The sequence below is a fragment of the Saimiri boliviensis genome, chromosome 16 (genome assembly GCF_048565385.1).
Source record: "Saimiri boliviensis isolate mSaiBol1 chromosome 16, mSaiBol1.pri, whole genome shotgun sequence".
Classification (NCBI taxonomy): Eukaryota; Metazoa; Chordata; class Mammalia; order Primates; family Cebidae; genus Saimiri; species Saimiri boliviensis.
The window spans coordinates 73,637,404-73,655,938 of record NC_133464.1 but is presented as its reverse complement, the minus strand read 5'-3'; the positions used below and the strand labels follow the sequence as shown (position 1 = coordinate 73,655,938).

The 18,535-nt window shown below is 32.1% G+C and overlaps 1 protein-coding gene across 17 annotated transcripts in view; it reads left to right on the top strand.

The window, feature by feature from the left end:
- The window catches only part of NBEA (neurobeachin), a 702,569-nt gene that overhangs the window by 458,518 nt on the left and 225,516 nt on the right, over window positions 1-18,535 (top strand). For all 17 annotated transcript variants that reach the window (XM_074387836.1, XM_074387843.1, XM_074387839.1 and 14 more), the window contains one exon: window positions 5,891-6,015. In XM_074387836.1, coding sequence (XP_074243937.1) covers window positions 5,891-6,015 — 125 coding nt within the window. The remainder of the gene's footprint in view (window positions 1-5,890; window positions 6,016-18,535) is intronic.

Here is an 18,535-nt window from a genome sequence, read left to right as displayed (position 1 = left end):
TTTTCCTCTGCTATTTTCTGGAAGAGATTATGTGTGATTGAAGTTAGTTCTTCTTTAAATGTTTAATAAAATTCTTCAGTGAAACCATCTTATCCTGGAGATTTGGAGAAAGGGGAGTAAATATCTTAAATGTCTTTAATAGTTATAGAGTTGTTTATATTATCTGTTTCATACTGGGCAAGTTGTAGTTTGTGTCGTTTGGGCCATTTCTTCTAAGCTGTCCAATTTTTGTGGTAGAGTTTTTCACAGTATCCATTCATTCTCTTTTTGATGTCTTCAGAGTTAGCAGTGATATCCCCTGTTTCATTCCTGATATTAGTAATTTTTGTCTCCTTTTTCTTCTTTGTCAGTCTTTTTAGAGGTGTGTCAGTGTTATTGATTTTTTTCAAAGAAACAGGTCTTTGTTTTGTTAATTTTTCTCTGTTGTTTTTCTGTTTTCAGTTTCACTGATATTTATTGATTTCTGCTTTTTTATTGTTTCCTTTCTTCTACTTGCTTTTTATATATTAAGGTGAGTATTTAGACTACTGACTTTAAATGTTCTTCTTTTCTAATATGTGCGTTTAGTGCTAGAGATTACTTTCTCAGTCCCACTTTAGTTGTAGCCTACAAATGTTGACAGTTTTTATTGTTTTCATTCAGTTCTGTGTTCCTTTTGTTTTCCCTTGATAATTCTTTTTTAAATTAAGGGTTATTTTTTTCTGCCTTCCTGTGGGTTACTTGAATGTTTTTTTAAAAATCTGTTTTGATTTTTCTGTTTTTGAGTATATCCCTTTGTGTAGCTTTTTTAGTGTTTGCTCTAAGTATTACATTTTTATGCATAGCTTATCAGTCTACTGGTAGTGTCATTCTATCAGTCCATGTGAAGTATAGATGCTTTACAACCCTTCACATCCCTTCACATCACATGCCTTCTTCAATTTATATTTGTCTTAAATATTACCAGTACATATACTTAGAACCACATCTGTTTTTGCAATTTTTGTTTCAACAGTAAAACATAATTTAGAAAACTCAAGAAGAAAAGGAAAGCATATTATACTTAGTCATATTTTGCTTATTATGTTCTTTCTTCCTCCCTAATGTTTCAGTGTTTCTTCTGTTACTTCCTTCATATTTACAGAACTGCCTGTAGTCTTTCTTTTAGACTAGCTCTCATGGCAATATATATTCTGCTTTTTACTTCATCTAAAAATATCTTCACTTCTCTTTTATTCCTGGAGCTATCTTCATTGGCTGTAGGATTTGAGGTTGACAGTTCTTTTCTTTTAGCACCTAAAAAATATTTTGCCACTTCTTTGGTCATCATTGTTTCTGCTGTGAAATATGTTGTCATTTTAATTGTTTTACTTGTATAGATGAGATGCCATTTTTCTCTGGCTGCTTTATAGACTTTTTGCCCTCAGTTTGCAGAAATTTTATTATAATGTATCTTAGCATGGACTTCCTTGGATTTATCATGTTTGGAGTTCAGTCAGCTACTTAAATCTGTACATATATGTTTTTGCTAAATTTAGAAATTTTGCCACCATTATTTTTTCAGGTATTGTTTCAGCCCTGCCTACTTTTTCCTCTCCTTCTAGGGTTCCAGTGACACAAATGCTCGATGTTGTACTCCACAGATTCCCTAAGGCTCTGTTCACTTTTTCAATCTATTTTCTTCTGTTATTCAGATTGCATAATTTCTATTATTCTGTCTTCCAATTCAATGATTTCTCCTTCTGTCCCTTCCATTCTGCTGTTGAGTATATCTACTGAGCTTTTATTTTGGTTATTATATTTGTCAGTTCAAAAGCTTCCATTTGGTTCTTCTTTACATCTTCTGTTTCTTTTCTGAGAGTTTCTGTTTCTTTGCTAAGGGTATTTTTTTCTTTCATTTCAGGCATCTTCATAATTGTTTATTCAAGCATATTTTCAACATGGCTGCTTTAAATTTTCTGCCATTTCGATGTTGGCATTTTAGAGTGATCTTTTTACATTCCCTTGGAGATTTTCCAGGTTCTTGGTATGACAATGATTTTATTGAAACCTGGACCTTTTCTTAGTTTTTTCTTATATAATTTATTTTATTTAAACCCTCAATTTAGACTTTAGATAACATTGTTCCATATGGAGGAGGGGACACTGCCTTATATCTGCTAGGTAGTGGTAGAAATCTAAGTTCCTCACTTGGCCTCCGCTGAAACCCAGTGAGTAAGTCCGGGGCTCTTCTTTACTGCTTGATGGGGGTAGGAGTTCCCAGTCCCTTTGTGATGCCCTCTGGTGGGCCAGCCTCATTGTTATTTTTCAGCAGTGAAAATCTTGACTCTCCAGTAGGCTTCCTCTAATACTACCCCAGTGGGGAGGGGGAGGAATGCCCCATTACTGTTGCTAAATTTAGAAAGAAAATCCAAACTCTCCACATGGTCTCCACTGACTCCATGTGAGTGGGGAACCTTATTACCAGCCAGCAGAGATGAAGTCCTGGCTGCCTTCTTGGCCTTCTCTGATACCACCCAGCAGGGATGTTGGGTGTCTCATTATACCTTCATGAGGGTACATGTCTGTGCTTCACACCCATCCTTTGCTGGTATAGGTCAGGTGGGGACACAGTTTTTTCGTGATGTTTGGCTGGAGTATAGCAGTTTTCTAAAAGTTTTCTGTCTTGCTAACCTGCTGTTTTTTGGTCCTTTGACTAGAGGGAGCAGGCTCTTGTTGGGGCTTTTTTTTTTCCTCCCTCATTGATCTATCTGGGCTGTTGGCCTCTTTGCCTCCAAGTGTGGGATGTATGAAACAAAAAGAACTCATCAGTATGTTATTCCTTAGGTCCTGAGGTGCTTAGCCAGTCTGCATTCTCTCACCTTTCAGAGTCTTCTTTTTTTTTTAAATTTATTTCAATAGGTTTTTGGGGAACAGGTGGTATTTGGTTATGTGAATAAGATCTTTAGTGGTAATTTCTGAGATTTTGGTGCACCCATCACCAGAGCAGTACACCCTCTACCCATTGTATAGTCTTTTATTTCTCATCCATTTCCCACCCTTTCCCCAGAGTCCCCAAAGTCTATTTTATCATTTTTATGCCTTTGCATCCTCATAGCTTAGCTCCCACTTATATAGAGAACATACAATATTTGGTTTTTCATTCCTCAGTTACTTCACTTAGGATAATAGTCTCCAACTCCATACAGATTGCTGTGAATGCCATTTTTCTCTGGCTGCTTTTTATACTTTCTTTGCCCTCAGTTTTCAGAAATTTAATTATAATGTATCTTAGCATGGACTTCCATGGATTTATCATATCTGGAATTCAGTCAACTACTTAAATCTGTACATTTATATTTCATTTCTTTTTATGGCTGATACCACATTTTCTTTATCCACTCGCTGATTGATGGGCATTTGGGCTGGTGTTGTATTTTGCGAATTGTGCTGCTATAACCATGTGTATGCAAGTATCTTTCTTGTATACTGACTTCTTTTCCTCTAGGTAAATACCCAGGAGTGGGTATCAAATGGTGTATCAAATGGTGATCTACATTTAGTTCTTAAAGGGATATCCACACTGTTTTTCATAGTGGTTATACTAGTTTACATTCCCACCAACAGTGTAAAATGTTTACATTCTCACCACCAACACAGCTACATCTATTATTTTTTTATTTTTTTGATTATGTTCATTCTTGGAGAAGCAAGGTGGTATCACACTGTGCTTTTGATTTGCATTTCCCTGATAATTAATGATATTGAACATTCTTTCATATGTTTGTTGGACATTGGTATTTCTTTTGAGAATTGTCTATTCCTGTCCTTAGCCCTCTTTTTGGTGGGATTGTTTGTTTTGTTCTTGCTGATTTGTTTGAATTTCTTGTAGATTTTGTCCAGTGTATGGATTACGAAGATTTTCTACCTCCCTGTTGGTTGTCTGTTTACTCTGCTGATTATTTCTTTTGCTGTGCAGAAGGAAGCTTTTTAGTTTAATTAAGTCCCATCTATTTATCCTCGTTTTTGTTGCATTTGCTTCTCTGTTCTTGGTTATGAAGTCTTTGCCTAAGCCAGTGTCTAGAAGAATTTTTCTAATGTTATCTTCTAGAACTTTTATGGTTTCAGCTCTTCAGAGTCTTATGCTTTCCAGAATTGTTCAGCTGCCCTTACAGATTAGGGGAAAGTATGTCTATGGTTAGAAATTTTAGATAACATTAGATCTCTGGCCACTTTGGGTGAATTCAATTACTTAATATAATCTTAAGGGAAATCAGTAAATCATGATTTTAGCAAGGTCTTCCTTAAACTACTGGGAATAGTTTGTATTTGTAAGGATATAAATCATCCTATTTTAAATTACAGAGATATGCTATTTATTAATATTATTTATCAAATCAGTATTTAACATAAGAATTAAGTTAAAATTATGATGTACAGAAAAAATAAGTGCATTACAGTATACTTCAAAAACTAACAATTTTAATTCTTTTGTTTGTATTATTGTGTTTTTATAATGAAGTTACAGATAAAATTATATAACCATAAAATCTAAAATGCTTTTCACAATGAAATCATTTTTCTCAATGGCTATACATTGAAAAACTCCATGGATTTTTTTTTAATTAAAAGATGTTTTGACCAGGCATGGTGGCTCATGCCTGTAATCCCAGCTACTCAGGAGGCTGAGGTAGGAGAATCACTTGAACCAGGGAGTCGGAGGTTGCAGTGAGCCGAGAATGTGCCACTGCACTCTAGCCTGGATGACAGAACGAGACTGCATCTCAAAAAAAATATATATATATTTAAATTAATTCAATGAGTAATTGGTAAAAATGTACTGTGTGTCAGACATTGTGCTAGAAATATAATGATGAGCAAAACATACACAGGTCCTACCTTATTCAGCCTTTAAGTGTTCTTCTACAGTAAAATATCAAAATAATTAATAAAATGAAATCTTCAAGGAAAGTATTTTATATGTTTTCATGAATAGTGCTGTTCTGGAAAATTAGAATATTTCTTTTGAGTGTATTACTCCACTACCAAATGCGGAAAAATTGACTTTCTAAGCAGTGGTATTTATCATTAATGTTTATTGAAATTAAATTGAAAACAACAATTATATCACAAAATCTTTCTTTGGATTATACGGTGGACCTATTTCCATCATTTCTGATGTAGCTCTTGGATTTTTAGCATTGGTTTAGAGTATAAAAGACAGTGATGGCCAATGATGGCCATTGTTGTTAATGGTTTATATTAGCTGAAAGCTCTAAAATCATCCAAGAACTCTGTTAGCATTAGAATAATAATTTACCGAGACAATTACCACATACTGGAAATTTTTGCAGCTCTAAATCAGTATTATTAATAATGGATAAAATTGCATTTTTCTCAGGTTGCTGTGGGCAGCAGGGAATTATTTCAATGAATATTTCAGCACATTATTTTAATCATTGTTCCACCAAATCCACGTGGGCAATATTTTATACTTCTTAATTCAGCCTATTAAGAAACCATGGTCATTAAATTGTAAACTATTTGTAGTGAGGTATTTTCTGTGATTTACAACCCTTGTTAAAAACAGTGTAAAAGAAAGCAAACTGTACCATTAATACTTGTAATTTGATGCTGGATTTGTTACTAAATGCCACATAATTAATGTTTTTAGTAGAAAGAAGAAAATTAAAAAAAAACAAAAAGCAGAGCTGAGTGTTACAATGCCTAAAATATGAGAATGTTTCTAAGTTTTTTTCATTTATAGAGGAACTATATATATGTGTGTGTATATATATATATATATATATATATATATATACATACACAGGTGTAAAATATCAATATCTCCAAAATTATCTTGATTTACAGAAAAATATATTTCCACTTATGCATTGTTATTAATAGAGATTACTTTTTTACCTCTAATCAGCCAATTGCACGATTTCTGGCGTTTGGATTACTGGGAAGATGATCTTCGTCGAAGGAGACGATTTGTTCGCAACGCTTTTGGCTCCACTCATGCTGAGGCATTGCTCAAAGCTGCAATAGAATATGGTTAGTACCAATGCTTCTTACACAAAAATACTTCTGGATGTGAAGTGACTCCTTGTGGTTGAGAATTTCCTTTTTTTTTTTTTTTTTTTTTTGCTAGTATTTAATGTTCTCCATGTCATGAGTCAGAAATATTTTGTTCTGCTTTATCCTTCAGCATAATTTAGCTTACTGTTAATCAACCCAGTATTTCTCAGACTAGATATATTTTATAGCCTTCAACTTCTTTTTAAGAGATAAACAGACTCCACATAGTTGGTTATTAACCAGAATCCCTTTCATATAGCCTCTAACAAGAATAAAATCAATCTTTTTCAGTGTCTTTTAAACTTTGATGACCAAGATCCATAGTAAATATTGTTATCCTGTACTCAGACTTACATATTTTATAACCAATTTATAAATAAATTTGTTTCTGTGTACACACATATATACTGCATTAATATACATATACACATGTAATATATGTGCACATATGTATACTGTGAGCATATATGTGTGCATCTACAGATTGTATATATAACTAAAAATGTTTTATTAATAACCTATTTATATATTTTATGTTTTAATCCTAATAAAATAAAGTTTGAAATCCTCTTATAATGTGCCAGTTTAAATTTCCAGTCATCCAGTGGACTACAAATGAAAGTTGAAAAAGATAGTCTCCTACTTACAGTATCATTAATTATTACACTACAGCAGAACTGTACCCTAAATTGTCCTTTATAAATTATATAATAAATCATAAAGATCAAAATATGTTTGTAGTTTAATAAAAATGCTGCTACTTTAGATTGTTGTCTACTAAGAAGTATACTTAGAAACATTTGGTCTACTTGCCCAGTTTTAAAGGCTCTAACAAGTTTAAGTTTGATGGAGCATATCACAGTTTTATAAACCACATTCACTAAGGAAATACCAGTAATGAACACTGTTCATATATTCTATTATCCACTTTTATTCTTCAGTTACTTGTATTTTATTATATTAATTTTCATTCATTTGGGAATTCTAAGTGAGCCATCTGTTTTTAAAATTTACTATAGTTGATAAATAGTTTTATATCAAATCATAGTTTTTATCATGTAATACCATTCATATTCTTAATGAACTGAACAGGGAAAATGCTTAATTGTAATAAAAAGATGAAATATTCAAAGCTTTTAAAATTTCTTGTCCCAGTAAGCTATGAATTGCTATAACTTAGTAAACCTCAAAATACCATTAAAAAGTAGATAGAGATTTCATATGAAACTGTTAAACCTAAGATAAAAGTTACACAGTAACTTTATGCAGTAAAAGTAACAATGGAAAAAAATTATAGTTTGTCTTCTTTGAGTAACTCAAAATAGCACATAAGGATAATAGCCCGCTAAAGACTTGATACCAACTTAAAATGAGTTATGATGATCCTGTAGGAGAGAGTCTTAGAAATATCTGCCTACTTAGTAGTGGCATGCTCTATAATATGAGCTTTAAATTACTAAATCTTCATTTTATTTAACCAGTAATTTAGAGTTTTTAACCAATTAATTCTGAATTTATCTAATTTGAAAGTGGAAAAGTATAAAGACAGTTTGTAACAGAGTTTATGCTGCAATGATACCATTAGTGATACTGAGTTGCAAAAACTTTAATTGTATAGAATTCACATTATACTACATTCCACAATCTGCAGATTACTTTTGAAAAAGACTTTTTTAGAAAAATATTTGTATTTCTTCTTAAAAGTGAATACTTCAATTTGTGTCTTTAATTTGTAAAATAATTCCTGATAAACCAGTGTCAAAGCCTATAAGAAACAAAATTTAAAGTCTTTAAAATGTTTTTCAAGCTGATAGTCATATTTTAATAAAATAGTAACTATTGTTAATGAACATAAAGTAAAAAATAATACCCTGAATTTGAAATAGATGAGAGGTGTAAGTGATACTAAATATTCTTTATATGTACTATATTTTAAAATACAGTATGAATTTTCAATCTAGATTATCAGCAACGTTCACAACCTATTATCTATCCCTCTTGAGTTCTGTTCTTTTATAAAAGAAAAGAGGAGTATGTTTTTATTATGCATGTTAAGAACAGAGATGACACATCTACACCATAAAATATTCAAGAAATCTACGTGGTATTACTGGAGTTATTTCATGGTCATTCTAAGGTCAGGGAATCAAAGACTTAAGAGAACTAATACAATTTTTTCTCCAAAAACAATTCTCCTCCAACCCTCATCACATTTCACACCTACAGACTTTAGAACTGAGTGGAGAGTTGAGAGTAAATATAGATTATGGATGTGGAGAAGGTGAGTAGGACGCTCTCCCTGAAGTGGTCTATACATAGAAGTAAAGGGAAGAACCACAAATTGATGAGAAAAAATTAGTATTGTACCTTCTTCCTATCTCTTAATGTGTGCTCTAACCTATGTAGAAAATATTTCTTCAGGAGAAATAGGAAGTAAATGTCAATATTTATTACAAGGCACTTCATCCAATAAAAGTAAATGTAGAAAAATTTAATTTAAGACAGATTTTATACTGCCAGGGACCCAAAAGCTAAGGAAAGACTGAGAAAATATTCCAAATTGGAGAAAACCAAAAAAGATAAGATAGATTATTACAGCACATTTTTTCTAGATGATTACAGTTGGTAAAATTTGAATGGGTCCATGATCTGAATGGCCCTATTGTTATCAAGGCTAGCTTCCAGAGTTGGAGGGTTAATGGTGCTTAGACAGGAACGTTCCTGTTTCTGAGAAATACAATGGAGTACTTAGGGGTAATAGGGTGCCATACCTGCAACTTCTCAAAAGGCTTCCAAAAGATTAGTAATAATAGATAATGTCCGGGAGTCGGGTGGGCAGTAGATGTATGTTAATATTGGTGAAATACTGTATTTGAAATGTTTCTGTTAGTTTGAAATTATTGCAGAATTTTTTTGACTTTAGCCCTGCAAGTTGAATTAAAACAAAAAGCAAATTAAAAAAATAAAAGTACAGTAATAAATCATTTATCCTTTGTAAATGAGCTCAGAATCCTTTTCCTTGTAATATTCGATATTAGTAGATTTGCAGTAAAAAATAAGAAGAGTCTCATGTATGTTGCTGGAACAATGCAAATGAGGCTTGTTGGAAGCAAATCCTTTGAAAAACGTTTTGCCAGTGCACATCAAGAGCCTCAAAAATGCTGATACTCTTTGACCCAACAATTCCCTGTCTAGAAACCTGTCCCAAGGAAATGACTCAGGAGAGGGAAAAAAAGCTATTTTAAAATATTCACTGCAGTTTTATTTCAGTAAAATCTGAAAAGCAATATAATATTGTGGGAAGAGTGGAGAGTTTGGTTTCAAAAAAAGAATGCCTTCAAAAAAAAAAGAAAAGAGGTTTTGTATATTTTGAAGAAAGATTTTGTATGTACATATTGCCAGGCCATCCGTGTAAAAGTTAAAAAATAAAAATAAAAAAAGCCTGACATCTGGATATTCTGTCTCCCATTAAACAATTTAAATGTGTTTAGGTATTTTGAAGTCTGGCTGTGTATAGACTAATAATTAAATGACCGAATGTTTTGGAGTTGTGCAGATGTAGATTAAGAGTATATTTATAGCACAGACCTGCAAATTCTGAGTATGCTACTAGAATAAGTTGAAATTCAACTGATCTCTTTCTCTATGTTAAATACATACAGTATTTTAATTTCCCTATTGTTAAATTCTACTTTGAAAGTTAAGTGCTAACTATATAGAATCTCTGCTGAAAACTTTGATCAAAAAGTTTTATGCTGATGTATATGGTAGCAATAAAAAAGGTTTTAGGAGCAAAAGAACACTTTATAGATGGAACTTTCAGAATGTCTGGAAGTATTTGAACTAGTGATCAAAGTTTTCAGAATTGTAAGCATGTTGCATACACTGGGAGAACAATCTTCAATTACTTACAAAGGAAATATTTACAAGACCATCAAAACAGTCCCTGGGATTTGAACTATTGATTTTGTCTTATCTGTTAATGTAGTAAGTACACTGCGGTTCAAGAATATAAGCCTATATTATTGTAACAGAAGTAAAACTGATTTAGCAGACTTCATGTTTTAATACAAATATCTTGAGTTACTTGATTTTTTTGATATCCTAAATTCAGCTAAACATTTTAGATTATATTATAGTTAAATTTTCATGCGATAGGAAAGAACATTTAGCCGTAATTTGGATTTCATGACATTATTTTCAGGCAATTTATTTGGTGCCTCAAATATGTTAATAATATATTAGCAATTCTTTCTTTTAAATAAGCAATCAGAATTGGACATATTTTCAAGGAAATAAAGGATAACAATTTTATTTCATATTTACTTTGAAAAGCTTTCCCTTTAATTTCATTATTAAAACTTGGTTGACCTTTTTCAGTTGGAAAATATCCTTTATGCTGATGGAGTTTTTCATGCTTTTTAGTAATACTAATGAGTTGAATAATTTATGAGGTTGTCATGTGCAAAAGATTTTGTGTGATTTGATATACTTTCAGCCTCTGGTGTTGGAATGTGATTAATGAAAACCTAGAGGCATGTAATTTTTTCCCTGATGGTTAGTGTTCTAATTTTGCATGTATTTAATGTGTTATTTAGGTGTTTTCTAATAGTTAAATCTCATACAAGTGAAAATTTAATTGATTACCAGGAATTTTACAGACATAGCAATGGAACAATATAAGGAAAATATTTTAAAACTCATAAACTCATCTTCTGACCTGCAGAGTTCTTTTTCTTTTGAGCAAATTAGCTAATAGGGAAATGATTGCAAAAGGAGGGTTTGTATATTGTTTATATATTAAAATAAAACATAGACTAGACAAATTCTGGTGCATTTCTAGCATGTAAATATTGTAGTTGTTGAAGAATAGTACAAAATCTTAATAAGTTTGATTGTCTTTGTTGACTGTCAATTATCATTTAGGCCTCTGTTGCCTTTTCATAAAATTACAGTGGAACAATGTTTCGTCAAAACCTAAGATTGCAAGAGCCTCCCTGTCTGTGATCAAAGACATCATCTTAAATAGGTCTGATCAGGCATCGTAGAAGAAAGCAGGCTGCTTCAGCCTGAAGAAAAAAAAACATGGAACAAAAATGACAAAGTTAATCAGTCATTTCTTTGGCAATAAATAATAAGATATGCTGAGAACTGCAAATGAGAACACTCTTAGGTTCCTCAGAGATGTGTCTGCTTAACACCTGATTTATCTAAGCTTGTGAAGCCATCAAGATATGACCTTGATGAATAAAAAACAGCTCTGTAATGAATCTGGAATTAAATTAGTTTTGATGGTATATGCATGGCTACTGCAATGTGCTACTTTCAGTCATCAAGAATAAGAAAGGCAGTGAGAATAGAAACATACTAAGACAGCTATACAATTGTTGAGAAATAAGCTATCAAGTAATATGACTTCCTTTTTCAATGACTTTATAGTTATTATAACATTTGAGAGAGATGACTTGATTTTTTTAAAACCTAATAAGCTATTGGTTGTATTATATAGAGACTGTAGTAAGCATCTTTGTTGTTGTTCATTGATAACTCCATTTTAGTTGTTGTATTATTAATTGGATATACTTATTTGGAATGAAACAGATAATCTGGTTATGTTTAAATAATTTATTGAAAGTTAATGGTTCACATTTTTAAAAGAGATAGAGAAAGACATGCATGAACTGTCTGTCTGCTCTTTTTGGTGTCATTGTCACATTTTAGTGTCATAGCCTTGTCTTCACCCTACGGTTTTTACAGTCTCTTAAAATAATGGGTTACATAAAGGCTAAGTTACAAAATATTCTTATAAATACGTTTCACAGATGTTATATAGTATTTTTCATATTAATAAATCTTCTAACAAGCCACTTAGTTTTGTGTCGAAGGTTCGGATTGTAGACTTGAAACAGATTCAGAGGACTTGAGTAACTATTAATTTAAAAGCATTTATCGAATAACTTCTGCTTACTGTGCACATGCTAGATGCTGGATTTGGAGATTGAGACAAACAGTTTTGTCCATCTAACAGCACACAGTTTAGTGTAGTGATTCTCAACAGGGGCAGAGGTAGGAGTGCACTGCCAGCATCTAATTGGTAGAAACCGGAAATGCTGCCTAAAATATCCTACCACACACAGGAGAGCTCCCCACAAAGACAACACCAAAATTCCAGCCGGAAATGGCAATAGTACCAAAGTTTGAATAACTGTATTCCTTTCTACTGGAAATTAACATTTTCTTAATAAATGTTCTAACAAGCCACTTAGTTTGTGTTGAAGGTTCAGATTGTAGAATTGAAGCAGATTCGGAGGAGTTAAGTAGCTACTGATTTAAAAGCATTTATTGAATAACTTCTGCTTACTATGCACATGCTACATGCTGGATTTGGAGATTCCTTTCCACTAGAAAGGAATAAAGGGTTATTTAAACTTTGGTACTGTTTCCAGTGGAAAAGAATAAAGAGAATAAACAGTTGTCATAGAGGGTTGTAGTAGTTCCTAAAGGGACACAGAAAGAGACAGTGACTCAGAGTCTGGTTGGAGTAGGCTTCGTAGAACTAATGGCTTATGCGTTGTCTCAAGAGATTATGAATTTACCAGGTTATTAGGGAAGTAAAGGCAGAGGTGATAACAAAAATTACCATGGCATGGAGACATAAAGGACCCTAACTTACTCCTTTGAATGGCCTTGGTATTTGATGACAAGTCACTTCATAAAGGTGTCAGAAAGTATTTTTATTTTAGATATTTCTATTCCTAGATAAAACAGAAACCATTTGAGGATAAGAATCAGATCTTCTATCAGTTCCATTTGGAACATTTGCATTAATACAATTCTTTGTGCTTATTACTCAGTTGCTATTTTTTGTTTATTTGATAATTGATTTTTTTTTTTTTTTGAGATGGAGTTTCACCCTCGTTGCCCAGGCTGGGGTGCAATGGTGCGATCTTGGCTCACTACAACCTCTGCCTCCTGGGTTCAAGCAGTTCTCCCACCTCAGCCTCACGAGTAGCTGAGATTACAGGCACGTGCCACCATGCCCGGCCAATTTTTGTATTTTTAGTAGAGATGGGGTTTCACCATGTTGGCCAGTCTGGTCTCGAACTCTTAACCTCAGGTGATCCACTGCCCTGGCTTCCCAAAGTGCTGGGATTACAGGTGTGAGCCACTGTGCCCAGCCTGATAATTGATTAATTTTAAGAAATATAAACAGTATTTTAACCACACCATTCATCATTTTGGGTTACAGCTCTGAAGGATGGATTTCCTATAAACTAGGTCTAGAAGGATGGTATTTCCAAATTATTTTTGACTGGTGTGGAACTAATTTAGATCATTGTTCAAAATCTTGTTTCTTTTGGACTAATATTTGGTAAAGTGTACACACAATTGCATTTGCAAGTGATTATAATATATAATAGTAATATTTTCATCAAAGAGCATTAAAAATATGTGGGAGCTCAGTAAAGAGGGTTGCCTAAAAGAAGAAATATATTTTAGCTGGAATTGAAAGGATGAATGGAAGTCTTCCTAAGCCAATGAGTGGGAGGCTGGCATTGTGGAGAAAGGAACCACATAATACAACATACTGTATTCAAGGAATGGGAAATGATACTATATGATGAAACACAGGACTGTGTGGGGAAATGGTATGAAGATGAGGATGAAACATAGTTGTGGCCCTGCTGCGAAGGGGATTGTCATTAAAGGATTTTTATTTGGAAAATGACAGACCATAGAAATTAGGTGACATGCTAAATAATAAGTGATAGAGCTAAAACTCTACCCAAATACCAGTCTCTTACTCTACAGTGTGTTGTAAATACATTTGGAATTTCCTTAACTGTTTGCGGGCATTACTGAACATTACCCTACTGTAAAGTTGAACTGCTAATTTTTGGTTGGCTCTTATAGCTTATCATCTGTAAAGATACATCGGAACAGATTAACTTAGTATCATTCCCAGGATACGTATGCTATGCCATTTACAAAACATTTTTCAATGTTTTGGTGTTTTAAAAAGTGCTTTTAGATAATCTGTACCGGCGCCATCACTTAGATATTTCATTTTTTTAATAATTAAAGAGACATTTAAAATTATCTCTTTCTTCTGTGTCTCTGAGCCAGTTGCTTACCTGTCTCAAAAATCTCCTATCCCCATTTTCCATCATCTTACATTTTGAAAGCAAATTGTCCACATTGGACTTTGTGATGGACCTGAAAGCAGACGCCAAGTCTCTCGTGAAAAAACAGCCCATATTTATTTTCTCCATTTGTTTTCCTTAAATTATCTATACAGACATGGTATTCTCAATCACATAGTTCAAATTCTTATTGTAAATTCTCCATTAAAAATTCTAATCTATAGTAATCTAACTTCTGGTGGTTAATGTTGTGTAGAGCAAAACCACCATTCATTTTTACATGAGCATAATGTAATTAAAGTACAATATAAATGCTAGCTTGCATGACCTATCAAGGTCTATATGTTTGGGATATGCCATATCCATGGAGATACCAAAATCACTGAATGATTGAATTGAGGTCAAAAACTGAGAATATTGTCTTAGTGCATAAGCTATCTGTAAGATGGAAAATATGATATCCATATGCCATGGAGATACCAAAATCACTGAATGATTGGATTGAGATCAAAAACTGAGAATATTGTCTTAGTGCATAAGCTATCTGTAAGATGGAAAAATAAATTTGTCTCCTATTGAAAGTACATGGAATGGGCAAAGTTTAAAACTCTAGTAAACAAGAAATGCTAGATGTGAAAAAAAGAAAAAGACACCAAGCATCATTTCCTGAGGTTAATGCCACCCACTGTACAGGAAAGTCTCTCCACCCTCTCAGCCCACTCTGAAGTCCATTTAATCTTTTCTTTTATTCCAATGGTTGCCAAACTTTCCAACTTATATTCGGCTCCTCACCAGCCCATCTATCCATCTTGGTACATGACACAGGTTCCTTTCATTTGTCCCTCCCTCCCTTTCTTGCTTTCTTTCAGAAAAACATATGCTCCTTATAGGAAATACAAAAAATAGTGCCAAAATTTTTAAAGAAGTCATCCTTGTAAAGATAGCTGTCTTTATCATTTTTATATATTTATTTCATGTTAGTCTTGACCCTGTGTATTTTATCATAGGGACCAAATGCTATACGATGTACTAAAATAGTCACAAAGATGAATAATTCATCATCTCTGCTCTTTCTGATATTTAGAGAGTTCTAAAATGGCCCAAGTTTTCTGTATGTTTTATTACGATTTTCACAAGTAAAATGTGCTCTGTGATTTTTGATATAATGAAATCCCATTTTAAATAATTAGAACTCCTAACTTCATGGCTAATCAAAATCCTATCAAGTAATGTCCAGTTTAAAATGTGGAGAGTCTGCATTTATCATCATGTATATTCTTAAAATATAGTTTATCACATTTTCTTTAAAAAGCATAGAATGCAGTTTTCTGCATTGACTGCATTAAGATTAAGTTAACATTTAATACTTATACAGTGCTTCACTTAAATTCAATAATATTTTCTTGCACTTTAATTGCATTTTTCTGTTTAAAATGCTGTTTATGAATATCCCATTTGTTGGTCTGCTCTAAAAAATATTGCTTACCTATGAATATTTTGAATTAAAAATGAATGAAATTTCGTTTTTGCTGTCAGAACCAAATTGTAAAAATGCATTGCATGTCTTCGAAAATCAGTATACTCTATTAGCAGGCCTGTCAATATAAAAAGTGCATTCCATTTCCACCTCTTGCTCTAATAACCTTTTCTGTGTTACACTGAGGCAGTTCACATAATCAGAGTATATTGTCAGCTTACTGGAGTTGGGGAAGCATGAAATGAAAATCACGTTAATATTGATCCAATTCTTTTGCTTGCAAGTGTCCTTGATGTCCTTTTCCAGTGAGCAATAACTGTTGGTATTAGGTAGCCATTTTCTTCTCTTCTTTCTTAAATTCCAGCAAATTGTTTGCAAGCATAACTAATCTGAATAAAAATTTACTACTTGGAATAATTTCCATGTGTTAATTCCCAGATTACTAATGTTACACATTTACTATACCACTGAACTGGTTTCCCCCAGCGTTTCTAAACACAACCTACCTAAAGGTATAATGTTTATATCTAGTTTAAAATAAAAGTCTGTACAAGTTTCCTTTTGGTAAAAACACATAAGATGCTGTACTCTGATTTTTATGTAATATAGTTATGTGCTAAAGTGGACCATAAGTGCCATGAGTTATTGATCCACATAAGGAATAGCATTTTTGAACCAAGTTTATTATACATTTGAAGCTGGTATCTTGGGTTTTTTATTTTATAGTGATGCAGATAATACTTATTTTGGATTGTTCAATACATTCTCTGCCAACAAAATTAAATTGAAATGGGAATCATGGTTAGATCTAACTCATTCAAAGTAAAATATTCACAATTAAGAAAGGAGGAATTGGATGTCTGAACTATCCAGTCTTTATATCTGCTTAGTAAATATTCAGATATTTACTTAAAATGTGTTTGGTACAGAAATAGAAACAGTCTGTATCATGTATAGAAATACTTTCATAAAATAATTTTATATTGATAAAGTGAGGCTTCTGACTCAGCATCAGGTATAAAAGAGAAAATTCTTGAGATTTCTAGTCGTTCTTTCTAATTTAGTGTTTTTATTCAGTATCACTAACAATTTTTGCCTTTGGGATTTTTCTATTGAGAGGTATATTTTCTTTTTTTAAAAAAATGCTATTTCATAAAGAAAATGATTTAATTTTTTGTTCTTAATTAGAAAAGTGATCGTTCCTATTATCATAATTTATTTCTTAAGGGAGGACATACTATATCTATGCTATAAAGTCAAACACAAAATTAAAATACGAATTTAGATGACTTACAAAGAAAAATATTTACTTCCTAGTAAATTATTCTAACAGTAGACTGTTCTAGTGTATATTTGTTACTTTTATCTCACAGATTCACTAAGGTAAGGATAACATGTTTTTGAACAATAAGTTCCTCAGTATAAGAAAAAGCATTCTTTCAGGTTCTTTTTGAAATGTTCAAAATTGTAAACTTATCCGTAATTGATTTATACATATTGTACAAGATTATATCATCATATCTAATGTAATTTTCTGATAGGTATATTTATTTTAAATTATTTTCCTTTTATTGGAAATTAAGTAACATCATTTAGTTACTAAAAGCACTGGTCTGAAAAGATATTTGTTGCTCGGACTTGAGTTTTAATGAGAAAAAGTAACCTTTAAAATTTCCCAAAGTATTTATGTAATTAATGCACTTTAAAAAGTATTTAGGTTTGGAAATGAATTGCAGCATTTTGTCCTACTTAAAGAGTGGTAGGCTTTGTCAAAATACATTGAACAAGCTAAAAAATATATTGTGAAATGGCATATTATGAAAAGAATTTTTTCTTTGAAAAAGAGTGTCATCCTATGAAACTGATTTCTGATGTTTAGAAACAGAATTACCTGATAATACATTTAGGTAAAAATAAAATTAGACCAGATTTCTATTCTGCCAGTGTCCTTCCAAAGATCTTTTTCCAAAGATGAAAACCTGTATTAAATGCATTATCTCTTGTTGAGAAAGCAATTCTTCCCCTTCAAATATCCAAGATACTAAACATATTTACATTACTAAATATCTATATGCAAAATCAGAAGTACAAATACATTGATGCATTATGTAATTTTATTTACATTATTAATAATGTCTTTAAATGAATAAAATAGTTATGGGGAAAACATACATTACATTTAAAATGTAAGTTATTTATACTCCATTCAATTTCCAAAGCACTTCATAACACCTGTACTTCATGCTATCCTTCCTGTCTTCAGGGAGCATCCAATCTAGTGGAGGAGTTGAAGGCTCATTCATGTTTTAATGAATACAAATACTGTTGTAACAGCATGGTAGAAGGAAGAATATTAACTGCAACTGAAGGAAAAGAAACTATCACTTTTAAATACCTGATATTGAATAGGCATTGTGCCATGACCATAGACTCATGCTCTATCTTGAATTTTTTAATCCTCAAATAAGCCAGCTTTTTTCCCCTCCTTACATAAATCTTCTGCATTATAAACAATAAAGCATTAACTATGTTCTTTTTCAGTTTTACTTATGTACTCAGTATACTTTTTATCCTCTTTTTTATCTTATTTATTTTATCAAAAATTTAATAAACATTTTGAAAGCTTACTATGTAAATAATCACACATTTTCATTGTCTCATTTTAACTTTGCAATAATCCTGTGAAAGAAAATGTGGAAAATACTTAGCATTACTCTTCTACAAATTTGGAAACTAAAATTTGAGAGATTGGTCTGGATTATTTTTAATATGTTCCTAATGGATATTGGTGGGGAGCAATAACATAAGAATGGCAGATCACATAGTCCCACTCTCCCACATATGAGGAAACTGTGAAGTACATGAAAAGAAAAGT